This window comes from Homalodisca vitripennis, unplaced genomic scaffold, assembly GCF_021130785.1.
Source record: "Homalodisca vitripennis isolate AUS2020 unplaced genomic scaffold, UT_GWSS_2.1 ScUCBcl_2549;HRSCAF=7433, whole genome shotgun sequence".
NCBI lineage: Eukaryota > Metazoa > Arthropoda > Insecta > Hemiptera > Cicadellidae > Homalodisca > Homalodisca vitripennis.
Genome location: NW_025778688.1, coordinates 30,860 through 46,348, shown reverse-complemented (window position 1 = coordinate 46,348; position 15,489 = coordinate 30,860). Strand labels below are relative to the sequence as shown.

At 31.7% G+C, this 15,489-nt stretch overlaps 1 protein-coding gene across 1 annotated transcript; it reads right to left on the bottom strand.

The window, feature by feature from the left end:
* Positions 1-5,371: 5,371 nt before the first annotated feature.
* Positions 5,372-10,003, bottom strand: LOC124372126 (basic salivary proline-rich protein 3-like). The gene is made up of 4 exons (XM_046830492.1): positions 9,972-10,003; positions 8,664-8,807; positions 6,816-7,099; positions 5,372-5,660 (listed from the first exon to the last, which is right to left on the bottom strand). The coding sequence occupies exons 2-4, from the start codon at positions 8,799-8,801 to the stop codon at positions 5,414-5,416; spliced, it is 669 nt and encodes a 222-aa protein (XP_046686448.1). The 5' UTR covers positions 8,802-8,807; positions 9,972-10,003; the 3' UTR covers positions 5,372-5,413.
* Positions 10,004-15,489: the final 5,486 nt, after the last annotated feature.

The window sequence follows — 15,489 nt, the reverse complement described above, 5'->3', positions numbered from 1 at the left end:
ATCGTGTCGCTAGTTGTAGTAGATAATGTTACACAGGATCAATTCACTAGTTGAAGTAGGCGAAGTTACATAGGATCAATTCACTAGTTGTAGTAGATAATGTTACATAGTATCGTGTCGCTATTTGTAATAGGTGATGTAACCAATACATTTCAAGCGTCCGGTTCTTGCACTACGTATAATTGTTTTTAATAAGTACTATGCAATTTCATCCATTGAAATGTTATGACGCCATCTATGCTACATATTCAGAATCTAGACTGTTTTTGAGCATAAAATGTTATAGCCCATCAACTTCGTACTCCCAGGTACCTCAACGTGCTATGCGTGGATTTATGGGATTGCCATAAACTTCTTAAATAGCTCTCTTATCGCCAATATTAAATTGCCTATAAAATGTGGGTCTACTTTTTATGATGTCATTAACGAGGAGACATGAAGTAGTTTACTTTTCTTGAATAGCGATAAATATTTATTGAACCCTCCTCCACTATACAAGCTTTGGTGGTTCGGTTCCTTTTAAACGATTCGTATTCAACGCGATCTTCCTATAAATTTACTTATCTTCACGGCAACGCACTTTATCAATATTTTATAGCAACATAAAATTGGTCATATGATCAAGGTAGACCGTAACCCTCCGATAGTTACAATGCATTATATGCCTTCAACCATAATGTTTCCACTCTGATGCTTTTGCTATTAAACTAAAATAACCAATAACCGATTGCTGACATTTTGCTTTTTTTGCAAAGAAGCTTACAGACTTCTTCTGGATCTTGTTGCACAAGACTCATTAATGTTCGCACTTTCTATGTTTAGATAGTTTTCATTTTTGACATTTTGTATTGAATTATGTTGTACTTTCATTTATTTTTACCATTGCTATACTTGGTATGCATAGCATACAAGGACAGTGCAAAAACTATGGAGTAATCTTATCATAATTTAGCTTTGGAATAATAATTATATTTTATCTTGGCTCAGCTATTTGTTATGGCTATTTTTACATAGTAAATAGTGTTCTTTAGTTCACATTTGCCTACAAAGCAAATATTCTGATTTTTTCCGTAAAGGCGGCGAGAAGCATTCTAAAGTGAATGGCGTGCAATATAATACTTCCTTCCTCCCAAAAACTTATCAGGCCTTGTTGGAATAGGCACGAGAATAGGTCTCGAGAATGCTGTCATAATAAAACACGATCATTAGGCTATGTTAAATAACTGGAATAAGTTCTTGGAAAACAGCTCGTTAAGCCAGTAGCCTCCTATAAGAGCATCATCTGGCAGAGAAGATATATTTACTGTTACTTTTCTAAAGGCACTAACCACAATATATTTTCTATCCTGTAACTCAATCGCATCTTTACACAAGGTACAAGGTCTTGGTATTTCTAATATGGGTGACAATTATTTGGATATTAAAATGTCCCCACTTGTATCCAGGAAAGAATGACGCTACGTGTCAGAAACTCTTATTAGAAGTATGATGCACCCTAAAGCAGTTCAAAGGTGCATCCAAGATTGTTTTTGAAAGATATTCTCGCCTCTACACGTCATCCTACTAGAGTAAGCAAGATATGTAAGTGAATGTTCTTGCGTAAGGGTGTTTTCATGAATTTGAAACCCCTTTGAAAAATGTTTATCATTGGGAGAAATCGTCACTCTGAGGACTTTTTTTTCTTCCCATCATGTTTTGGAATTTCATGAAAGTTGTGACATCTTCGTTCCTTTTATTGTAGTCATTTGGTACATATGTAATGGGGAAGTTATTTCCTCGCATCGCAATCCAATAATTCCAAAACCAATAGTATTACTATATTATAAATTCTGAGATAAGCACGCAATTTATCTTTGTTATTCACTTGAGCCAATCCAAAACAAAATAGATATTTTCAAACTGTATATCTATTTATATGCATATAAAACAATATAATTTACGTATTTTGTACATACATCTCATTAGTGATTTTATTGTTGTAAATTCAAACCTCCATACGGTTATCAAAATCTAGCTCAATATAACGCCAATAATTGTACTTCCTATTTTTAACTATAACAAATGTTTATTCTTGTAGCTACAAATTATATAAAGATTTCGTTTGCAGCAGTCTAAAAAGCACACATAATAATTCAGGCTTAACATGAGCCTAGTATAAATGCCTTTTATAGCTTTACTGAATCCCTTGTTTGTTCTTTTCTTGATGTTTACATTTTGGACTGTTACAATCGTTTATTCAAACAAATCCTCTTCTGAAAGAATCTATTCATACGTACAAATCTTAGTCATTTTTAATAAAAAAAAATGCTTTCTCAACTGACACAGCTTTTCGGCAAAGCAACAATATATTTTCCCAAGACCCTGATTAAGGGTATACCATAAGTCCCTGGTGTAAAGTACTGATTAGAACTTAGTAATAGTTGTTGGTATATGAAAAGATTTTACAAACATAAAAATAAGTATTATGGACGGTAAAGGTGTGTCCCAAATGGGACTTAAAAGCACCTTTATAATAGACGCTGTATACGATAACCAGTACTAAATTATCTTTAATTTATATTTCGTATTATTTATTTTTTATTTATATTGCAAATAAATAATTCTGAAATAAATAAAACGTCATTTCTACAAAAAAATTAAAAGAAAAACTACTCTTGTGGAAAATATGCTGCAATAAAATGTGAATGTATTAAGACAGCTGTGTAACTTACACTGTACTTCTTTTTTAAGATTTACATATCATTACGATATGTAAAACCCTTCTTAGGTCTGAGTTGCCAAGGCAACCTTTCTAATTTACTTCTAACCCACCATTCATAAAATTAAGGCATTTATTATGATAGTAGTTATATAAAGTAAAGTATCATGAGGAGAGGAAGTCACCTTCTCACCAACATTAATGGTTCTTAATCTGTGCAATGAAGCCTAGCAGAAAGATTATTACCATGCCCAGGCAGGTAATTTTTATAAAAATTCTCACTCTGTTTTTGTTTATTGTTTTTTCAGACAAACAACTAATACGTAACTATTGAAACATTGTGATTGTGTAGTAGTGATCACTGATCAGATATAGCGAGAGAGTTTGTATCTGACAGGTATTATTTTCTGATTGAAGCTGAAAAGATCCTCCTGAGGGACGTCGTGTAAATTACTTCCGCCCCATACTAATTCCTAAAGGATGAGTTATTCCCTTGAATTTACTGAGTTACTGTAAGTGAAGTGTGTTTAGCTACTAACTTCACTTGTTGATCATCGTTGAGCGTAGATGCTCTGTTTAAGTCAAAATCTGTTCTATCACATCACTTTTGTCACTCATAACAACCACAGGTATATCTGTGTTTAATTTGGGACAGAATTTCCTACTTGACTGGTGTCCGGCCGTAATTTCTGCATTGGCTTCTGGCTATCACATTGTTACAAACTAAATTTATTGAAATCTTTTTTTTTGTATTTCGTATTTTTGAGATTTTTGTTTATATCCATCCAAATAACGATAAAAAATGCAATGTACGAGTTTTGTCCTTTAACTTTAGTTGCTGTTTCTCTAGTTTTACTCTAACATTTTTTTAATCTGAAACAAATGTAAGAACTATTTTTATACTCCAAAATAAATCCTTCAGTAAATTTAGTTTATAATATATACACAAAATTAACTATTCAATTTTTTACTCACCAAATTATATTGAATTCAGTGAAAGCCCTATTACTGTAAAGTCATAATATCTTGCTTGTAAGAAATAATTAATTATCGTTCGCGTTTTTTCGTTTTTTTTTTTATTCATTTATCACAGGTTTATACTTTAAATTTAGATTAAACTTTACAACATATTGTTATTTTGACAAATTATTTTTATAGGGTTGATATTTTAGCAGAGCAGCGACATTTTAATTATATTCCGACGACACTTATTATCTAAATTTGGATAAAATGGGTAGTAAGATAGAAGAGGTTTTACCTTAAATCATAGCCAGATGTTAATTTTTTTATTTTATTTTTTTTTTTAAGGAGAGGCCGATTTCCTTTTAAGCCTTCTTCTGTCTGTCCTCATGGGCCACTGGCCTGTGCGAGGATCTCATCAAACAGAATAAGGGGGAGAGTCGATACACTACGAGGTTGATTGTACTGATAAAAAGTGCAATGGTCACAGACAGGATTTGAACCTGCGTTATCTCTAACTCAGACCCAAAGTCTATAATATTTTAGATATTATCTGACATATTATCTGCAATATTATCTGCAATCATAGATATTATCTGCAATATTGAATTGCAGATACATTAGTTGACTCAGATATTTAAACATATAAACTCTGTAAAATGTACAGAGCATAAATGTGAAATTATAGCCCCACGTAACTTTTGGTTTTGGCTGACAAGTCGGAATATAACCACTAAACCTACAGTACCTAAGTTGTCAAGTAGTATGAACTCCCTTCCAGTGTGTGGGACACATTCTTTCTATTTCTATCTATCTTTATATGTTTCTATTCTACTTCCTATATTAAAAAATAAATAAGTCCATGAATAAAAAATGAAACAAAATATAAACATTTGAGAAACCATTTAAAGCCTTGTGCATTTAGTTTTAATTAAAAATTCAACCATTCCTAATAAAATTATCATCCCTAACTTATTACAAATTGATGAAAAATTTCGAACTTAAAGTTTTTGTGATTCTACAAACTAACCTTAGTGAATAAAACATTTTACTTCCAAGGACGATGTGGCATAAGAATCAATGAACTACGAAATAATTATATGTAAGAAATATATTACTAACACTTATACTCATATTCTAACCGGTCTTTCAATAAGGCTGAAATTATTTTAGGTTATTAACGCTATTAAATTTGAGCAACCTTTTAATACTATTAGTTAACTTTTTACAGCCGACAATAGCAATTATGGCGACTGTCACAATTCCAACCTTTTAACGAAAAACAAACTACGTATTAGCAAATTGACTTCTCAAACTTACACCAGTGAATCAAACAATATCATTGCTATGGGCAATAAACGTCATTATAGTTCAGTTCGCAATAAAGAGAGAGAGAAGGAGCGACCTCTATCAGGCGGATTGCATTACAGAATCATGACTTCTCTGATTGGATGTGGGTCCAATAATACTTTGAGGTAACTGTCGTCCCAACAGCTATTATATGTGCACCCACCGTCCCACCATGCCTTTTATCTAATTGGTTTGTTTGTTTCTTCACTTTTTGTAATTTTGTAACTCTGTTTGACTGAATGTGAAACCTTACGTTTCGCGTCACTTCTTCACTTCTCAAACTTTGAAAACCTCTGTTCAATCTTTTCCTTGCATAAAAGAAGATATCTTTATAAAATGTATTAAAATTAATTTTACAACGTGTGCATGAACGCTAAGTTTAATTTCTGCAAGGTTTATATTGATCTAAAAAGCATGTGGATTCTCATTCATAACGTTGGCAGCCGCAAAGACCATATTCATGAATGTCATGAAGGTTTCTGTGTCCTCCCTTGGCGGATCCTCGTCTTCAGAGTCTGACTCAGGAGGAGGACGACACTTAGGACAGCAGCACATAACAGGGCGCTGGCATATCACGACGGGGGGCGGGGGCGGTGTTTCGGGACCCTGGGTGGGATGCTGTTGTTTGTACAGTCCTGAGGCCCATGGCAACCTGGAACCATATTATGAAGATCAAATTATACGGTTCAGAAAACATGGGCTTAATACAGACTTCAGACTTTCAGGTCCTCGAAATTAGCATGTTTTAAATACAGAGATATTTTAAGATCACCCCTAACACCCTATCACATGTTAATTTTTTAGATATACACAAGTAAAATTTACCTAAGAATAAAATACCTTTTACCAATGGAAGTCCACTTGAAAACTCTTATCCCATATTGGAATGTTTTTTATTTATTGTATTATTTTGTTTAGTATGTATACAAATTATTTCAGTTTGGAAGATCAAAATCAAGTTTGCAGTTTCTGTTTTTTAGTTTGTTACTGATGTCCAGATTGGTGTTAATTTTCTTGGCCCTTTCTTTAAACAAATTCATAAGGAGACTTTTTGTCACAAATCTGCCTTTAAAATTTACTGCTACAGACTCTTTTACAGTCCTGTGAGAATATTTATCTTCACTTAGTATAGACCAAAATTGGAGGTTTTAAACTCAAAAATTGGTGTAAATGTAGATTTCCATGAGATTTAAGCTTTAGATGCGTCTATTAGTAAACCACAAAATCCCAGTCTACTGGATAGTGATGTAATTAATGTCAGTGAGAAAGATGTAAGTTATTGGAAGAAGGTAACACTTCATTCTTACACAAGTTTCCAGGAACTTTATGAATTATATAACACAAAATTGTATAATTCAGCTCTTTATTATAAACCAAGAAATTAGTGTTATTGAATGTTTATAGCAGAAGCATATTACAGCAGGCTTTTAGATTTAGGGCTTTATTAAATAGTTATTTTATCATATAAAGTAACCGGCTAATTCATTCTAACACATCAGATAAGTCTGTTTATCAGATATAATATGTCAACCGACCTTTACATTAAATTAAATTCAAAAGCAGACTGACTGGGACAAATAAAAAGTTTTAACGAAATTCATAAGGGAAATTAAAACTTTACGGAAATTTATAAGGCAACTCTTCTCTCCTAATTTCTGTTGCAGATCAATTTCGGAACACATATTGTAAATCTGACATATTTTAGTTCTTTCAATTGGATATTTTTTAAACAATTCTGGCTAACCATTTTAAACCCAAATTTTACATTACGGTTTCGTTTCATTAGAATCTAATTTAATTCTGTTACCCTTGAGGCTTCGTCCTCGCCCTCTGGACAATACAGAAAGGATGTTTACATGGCTCGTTTTCTTTATCATTGCCTCCCTTTCTTTTGCCTTTCCCCTTATCTTGTTTCTTTTTAGGCCTGTCGACGAATATTGGTACACAGTGGCAGATACCCTGTGGTGGCGGGGGCGGGGGTGGCGCCATGTAAGGATTCTGCCCTCCCGGACATATAATAATCCTCTCTATAATCCTTTCTGCCACTCTACCAGTTTTTGAATCCCCATTTTGACCTTTGTTTGCCTCGTCCTGAAACAGAAGTAAAAAAAACAATTATTGTTTCAAGCATATTATAAATACAATTTCTACGTCACTTTTTGCAATTGCATTGACGATTTATAAAACACACTTTAATATTATTATATTTAAAATTAGAGTGACAAATTTATAGCGGGCATTAACCTAATTTAGACTGACAACTAAGAAGGAAACCAATTTATAATCATTTCACTAAACATGTTTAGCTGCAGTTGGGAGATTTGACCTTTATTTCGGTTTATTTTTAAATATAAAAATCATTTCTCTCTGTCTGTCTATCCACACAACAATTATAGGACTAATTGAACTGCAGACTTTACATTTTATGTGGAATATCGTTTATATAGAGCTTGCCTAAACGATTCGGTATTGTGACACTTGGTATCTCACACTCTGTTATGATATAGGAAGTAACGATTACATCTTAGTATATAAACTTTCACCTAACATTCTAGGACAGACAAATATAGATTACTAGCAGTCACCCGCGGCACCGCACGCAATTGTGTAGGTTTTGCACATGTATAAGCACTTCTGGTTTGAGTTAATTATATTTCCAACACTAATACAATATTTGCTTTATTGCCACAATCATAAATATACGTCTAAATGTTTATAATTATGGCCATTGTATTTAGCATCGTTCTTAGCATGTTTTGTTCCATTGTTTAATTTGGCTTGTTTCTGATCAAGAAAATATATATCACAGATCAGAGAAGTCTATTCTGTCAGAAGATAAACATGATGGTTTTTATATGAGTATTTAAATTTATGGCAACATTTTTAATATTTTAGAACACTTAGAACTAGAATTGATGCATTAGTTCAAAATAACATTCCAGCGAAATTTAATCTAGCATAGTTCTTAACGGCTGCTTCGAAGGGCCGTCTTTGGAGTCAAATTCTAACCTTATGTTTTAGGTCCCATTTTTTTATGTAGATGAGTACTTACCTAATCGCTGAAATTTATAACGCATTGAAAAAATATGGTTACTCTTGACGCATTTTCCTCACTATAGAAGTAAACAAATATAAAATAAAACAATGCTTATAAAGGACAGTTGATTTACATTTTACAGGCTTATTTAATTAATATTACACAACTTCAGAGACCAAGATGGTATTCTTTGCTAATTCAAAGACTAGTGGGGCGTATCCTGGACATATTTCAAAATAAGAATAAACCTATATTCATTATAAAAACCGTAAGAATGTCCATGTAAAATTTCAGTACAATCGATTGAGAAGAAGAAGGCACTTTTGCATTTATAATATTATTATTGATGTGTATAATGTAGCAGACAACATATTATTACTGCGTTGACAATACTAAGTACCTGCAGTAATTTTGGTTTTAAATGTCCAAGCAATCTATTTTTCATTCTAAATTATTAACATTTTGAGTAATACTAAACTGAATTGTGTAAGATATTTTCATATATCCACAATTAACTAAAACTTAAAATTTTTTGACTATTATGTTAACTGCAGTGATGATTCGTATTGAAAATAAATTGCCCTGCTAAATTAATTAGATACTTTATATAGTATATACTTCGTCTGAAGGCTTCTTTTCATCAGCTTTCTCAGGTTCCTTTTTCTCTGGTTCAGGCTCAGGGGCAGGTTCAGGTGGAGGGGGAGGCTCCGCGGCCGCCGCCGCTGCCGCCTTAGCTGCTGCCCTACGTGCTGCCATACCACTCTGTCAGACAATTAAGGATCCAATAACAATATGGATAAGCCTTAGACATTATCGCACGAGAAAAATTGGCATTGATTGTAGCAGGCACCTTAGACGTTCAAGTGTAACGGTTTTAAAACTTTTATTAGGCCTAATAAACCCATTATAAAATAAAAAATGGTCCTCCTACCAACACTCTAGTTTTCATGGAAATATATATAGATAGATAGATCCATATATATATATATATATATACATACACATAACAATTACGACTTACATCACGATATTTCCGAACCTATAGTATGACAACTTGTATACAAGTTTATCTTTCCTGGTAGATAGATAATGATTAAAAACGGGTTTGATAATTCCACAGCTTAACCACCAAACTCTGCGATATTTATATACTTGTTTGCCAATTGTTTATCTCAAAACACTATAACTGCAATCACCAAAACCCCATTAGAATTCTATATATTCGCTCAAGGTAAGATTTTCTTATATCTTTTAAAGACAAAATTAAAAATTCGTAGAAAAAACCGCATCATTTCATCGCCATTTCTAAATATTAGATAGCGAGACTTAAAATATGGATTTAAAATGGAAAACCTTTGCTAAAAATTATGCATGATATGGTACACCATAATACCCATATCTGAACCCTCCAGTTTACATTTCTGGTTTATCAGGGGGAGTTGGGTGTGAAAATTTAGACTTATTCAAGTGACTATCATAGATTTTAGGCGATCTTTGGAAACAAGTCGACAGCGACGTAAGGGTTCCTTGGAACTACTGCAGGAAATAAGGGAGTGTGTACTCTACAAGGTGGAAAGTACCAAAAAAAGTGTTCCGTTAACATACAGGATTTGAACCTATGTTAATCTCTAACTCTGACAAAGGGTTCTACAACTTAGACAGCACAGCCTATACGAACGCTTCTCGAAAACTATAAGTTTAAAACTTAGATTATTAATATGTATTCTTAATTTTAAATTATTAGATCCACATTTATCTATTCAAATTCTCTGTAATTTGTTATACGCACGTATTTTAAAATTAATTGTATTATTTCCTCTCTGTTAAGATTGCCACTGAAGTAATGGTGAATATATTTATGTATATATAATCATGTATTTAAAAAATATTATTACTATTGTCATGTGCAGTCAATCAAATACTTACTGAATTTTAAAATCTTGAACTTGTATCTGCTTTACTTGTCTTGTTTTTTAGACTGTTTCTATGGATATCTACATAACTACAAGGTTCAGCAAAGACATAGTTATTCAAACTTATATCAAATCATAAGTGACTATCGTACAAGTTACTTTAGTAACGTTCTTTCCCAATGGCTATTAATAGTTGAATATAATTTAGATATCAAAGATATTCATATTGGGATTTAATTTTGTCTTTTAGATCACACTTATTACAATAACAAACCATATTCAAGACGAATGGTTTTAATTCATAACGATCACGCCCTTTGATATTGTAATGTATTAATTTGGTCTAATTTTTCATAACCATTGGAAACTAAAGTCACTTTACGAATAGTCAGTATTACACATTCCTGTCTCGTCAGCTACTAAGAATTCCTCCATGAAGGCAGAATGTCATAAATATGAGGATAAGAAGGGTAGAAGATATATGGTAGAGTCACTGGGTACACACAGAAGTAGAAAGCATTGTTTATTCTCCAGTTGTTTCAAGAATAGCAATATGAGATAGTCATTCAATAACATTTTTACATTCAAGCGATTTCACATATCATACAGAAAAGCTGTTACTCATATTTTATTCATAAAGTAAAATCATTCTTAATTTTAAAATGTTTTTGTCGAACTATTCATTGTTTCAATACATTCTAAGTTTAGGAAACACATGAACTTTTTTAGGGATTAATAAACATTCTAAACTGCTCATAATGAAAGTTTTACCCAATGTATCTGAAGTAAATCAATCATTAGATGAATCGTAATCTATGCGCTCGAGTCCATAATGTCTCCATACCCAGAAAAAAACATTATACAACCCTAAAAAGTTGAAACTAAGTATAAAATATATCGGCTAACTTCGTAAACAAATTTTTGTTTACATGTGTGTCTCATAAGTATTGTTAGACACCAACAACTCGGGAATGAAATGTTGAAACAAATTTAAACTTGGTAGAAATATATGCCATACATTTCTCGATAACATTTATTGATATGTCATTTCGTTCCAATACGCCGGATGTTAGATATAAATCCTGTAAGAAATAAATTAATCATATTGTTGCTACAAAAGCTAACTTTAGAGTAAAACCATTTCAATCTCCAAGCTTTCTTCCAAATCATATTTTCACAATAACGTAACCCTTTTTAACAGTCCTATTTACTGTTAAATTGGAGTCAAACCACAAATCATTAAAAATAGAAACAGGAGAAAACATCTTATATAGTGCACGACAGTATCTTCAGGTTTAATGTTCCAAAGCTAGATGGTAGGGCTCCTAGATTAAGAGTGCAGGACTTAATATTAATCTTCTACAGCCGTAATCCGAACGTAGCCCATGCACACCACAGGGGATCCATCAACCAGATGTCTCCGTCCACAACACCCACTTGCTACGTAGTAACTCTCAACTATATTCCTACACACGTAGCAAGGGGCTGAGGAATATAACGGATCTACTGTGCGATCTATAGAAGGCAGTAAGTCTAAACGAATATTAAACACGCAATTTAGCATAGAGATGTGAATAGATCAATTATAAGCCTACTATGGTGGTATTATAGCCTACAAAATTCAATAAATGAGTGGACTATTTAGTCCCTACAATGACAACTCAGCGTATGTTACTTAATAGAATACTGGAACTCCTATATTATATCGCCATCAATGAATAGCAAAACTATAGCCTGACCTCAAAACTATTCTCTACCGCCCGCGTGCTGTTCTATTTCCAAATTCAATGGAACTAAACGGGCTTACTCCAGCTACAACATGCGACAGGATACTACAGGAACAATCTGAATAACTATGGAGAGAACAATCCACAAGATAATATTCAACTATTTATCCTTATAAATTATTTTAATGGTTTTAAATTTCTGAGTGGTACTAAAACTATAGTTTGACTGACCAAACCTATAAGAAACAGGATGTTTCAGGACATTTACTATCGTTAAGTGATACAAACAGATCAGTAATAATACGTTTCGAAATCTGCAATCTGGTTTCTTCTTCAGGTAAATAACTAACCTAATACATAATTACAAACTATGATAAAATAAACAAATCATACCAGAGCGTTGTGTGACACGCTTAAGTCAGGAATCACAACCATGGTTGTGTGTCAACTTCACTAACTCTAAAACATGCACTTAATAAAACACAAAAGACAATTATTAAAACTGAACTACAGAATGCAGATCACAATAGGTCTGCATTCGCTGACCAACCACCTACGACTTCAACAACAACAAACTTCAAACAAAGCAAATCTAAATATTACTGTTATTTTTTTCAACATAATTCAACTTACGGCTTGTAAGTTATATAAATTACACATCGACGTGCAACAGGTTATTATTGACATATGCAAATCTACTCATGGCTGTAATTTACCTAACTGTTCTAATAAAGATACTTCAATCACGCCCTGTGAGTCGAAAAAATACTTTCTTTAAATCAGTCATTTATTTGGGTAATATATATTTTCTACATAACCTTCTAGGCTTGTAATATTTGGCTCCAATATTTCTCTCAGCTGGCTCCATTGGGCTTACTTTTTTCTGATTCCCTGATACCGATATATAGTATTACTCCAAAATCCAGCCGAATTCTCTTCAATTACATTCAATACTTTTCAACCTCGCCAGAACGACTTACTCACACAACACCTGAACTCGATGGCTAGTTCAAATTTAAAATACAAAAAAAAAGAAACTAGTAGTTCAACAGGATGACAGTAACGCCTACGGCCATCAGCTTAGGGTGCGGTGGCACCTGCTGTGCTACCTCGTTTTAATACTAACGCATTAAAAAACAAGCTTCAAAATAGTATATGTCCGTAATATATGCAAATGCTAGTTTAAATTAAAAAAATTAATAATTAAAATTCATTGGAAGTGAAGGGAGGAACAGTCTCCCTACTTTTTTCACGAGTTAACGCTGTGTGCTATAATTTTCGTTTTGACCTAATACTACATGATAAGCATTACCGCATTTATTATATATATATATATATATATATATATATATATATATATATAATTATATTATTTATAATTATATAATTATATAATTTAATTATATATATAATATATAATATTATATAATATATATATATATATATATAATATAATATATATAATTATATATATAATATAATTATATAATTTATATTTATATATATAAATATATATATATATATATTATTCAAATGTGTATAAATGGCAATAGCCTTATTTAATTTTTCAATAAACATTGAATCACAAAAAGTACTAGCTCCGCCGGGACTCGAACCCGGATGTCTCACTTGCCGGGTGAATGTGCTACCATTACACCACAGAGCCCTCACTTTTTACGATTCAATTATTTTGTATTTGGCCTTTTCTTTCACATATGCGTTTAAATAACCAAACTAACATATGATCGGAAGACCAAATACCTGTCAAACAACTTTTGTTTACATTATTCAAATGTGTATAAATGGCAATAGCCTTATGTTCACATAATTGGCAGAACATTTTTCTGGAGAAATCTCAAAATCTATAATGTATGAAAGGTAATTCGTAATTTTGAGAACGTTTTATAAAAGAACCCGCACGGTTCCTGGGTAAAGTTTAAAAACATACTCCATACAGCAAAACTTCTACCTCACTACTTTTAGTCGCAGATACTTTGTGATTGTTCTTTCTCGGTAGCAACTTTTAGAGTTCAGATACTGTATTCGCTTCTCATCACACTCTGAAGGGGACCCTGTTATAATCACTGCGGGTGATTATATGTCTAAACATTAAAAATACACCCAGAAATAAAATTTCATTTCATTTCATTTTTGGAATTTGATTGCTTTCATTTGCAATCAAATGAAAGCAATCGAAATTTTAAAAAATGAAATAATTTTTTTATGATATATAGTCAACATTACTATTATAAATGATGATTTACTTAAAATAAACCAAGTATGTAAATCCATTTATTCAATGAAATGGAAATATTAAGTGTATTTATTATAGACGCTACTAAACATTTGTACATGATAAAAATTCTAAATAAATTCAAATTTAAATAATAGCCAAATTTTATTATATTTAATTTCAAAAGAAATAAAAACATATAACAGAATTGTTATGAAAACCAGCATATAATGTTTCCAAATTCAAAGCCAGAGGCCAACCTCAACTGCTGCTACCTTCTACAAAACAGGTTTATTAACAAATATATTATAAAATTTTAGCTTTCTGACAAAAATAATCTTGTGTGTGATATATATATATATATATATATATATATATATATATATATATATTAATTTGAAATTTAATTTATATTGTGATACAACAATTCCTTATATCCCTCATGGTATACCAACTTAAATTCTATTATATTATATATACCAATTTACAAAAATTAATTATTTTAATTATTTATTAGTATAAGCATTGAGAAGTAAAAGCAGCAGTAATAATTTTTATTCCAGAATAAATAGCAATCGATTTTTAGAAAACCATAGCTGCGTTTATTTATTTAGAATTCTATAATTAACATTACTTACTATTTTGTTTGGTATATAATACTAAGACTACAGTTGATAACTAATATTTTAGAAATGGATAATACAGTAGACATTATACAGTAGACAGTAAAGTTTAAATGTTGCGTAAATGGACTTTTATGATTTATTAAATGTTGCTAACAATTAAAATGCTCAAAATATTTAAGAAAGGTTGGTTGTAGATCCCAAACATAGGGAATAATGTTATGCCAAATAAATACATTGTTTTATATTACTTTACAAAAGAAATGGCACAGACCATATCAAAGAACCCGTAGTTGTTTTGTTGGGCAAGGTATTGTGATCACGTTGTTTGAGTGTTTGTCTGCATTACGATAAGCTGAGACGGACTTTATGATGTTTTGCACCCATTTGAAAAACTCTGCACGCATCTCCAATCTTTATTTCGATAAAGCCTCATTTATATTGTTATTCTATAGAAGGACACAATATATATTTAGCAAGCTTTCGACTATTTAAAATTTTAATTTGGATTTAACCAAGTATCGCATCGTTTATATTCTAAGCATTTATATCACTAGGCACTGCTTAAAATATAAAATAACCCCTTACACGCTTGGCTTTCAGGTTGCTTTAACTGTTGTTGTTGGTATTTTCGTTTCAGCTCATTTTCATACAGAATTCTTGTGAATTCTAATCAGTGGTTTTTGTGTATATTTGTAGTTAAATGCTGAACTTTTGTTTACTTATTGGGCTTCGTAAGTATATTGAGATTTTAAGAGAATTTTGTACTAGACTACACGATAACGCTGTAACTAATAATAATAATATGTAACTATATTGCCCTCGACATTTTATTGATATCGTACAGATTTTTTTATTGCAACGCGGTTCTGTTACCTTGAATGATACTTGAGATTATGGTAATATGTGCTACCCATGTCAATTCTGCAACATATAACTTCCTAAAAT

Coding starts and splice junctions, on each gene's coding strand:
- LOC124372126 (XM_046830492.1), bottom strand. CDS start 8,801: ATGGCAGCACGTAGGGCAGCAGCTAAGGCGGCAGCGGCGGCGGCCGCG. Junction 7,100..8,663: donor AAAAGAAGCCTTCAGACGAA/GTATATACTATA, acceptor CTTCTGTTTCAG/GACGAGGCAAACAAAGGTCA. Junction 5,661..6,815: donor GCGAGGACGAAGCCTCAAGG/GTAACAGAATTA, acceptor ATATGGTTCCAG/GTTGCCATGGGCCTCAGGAC.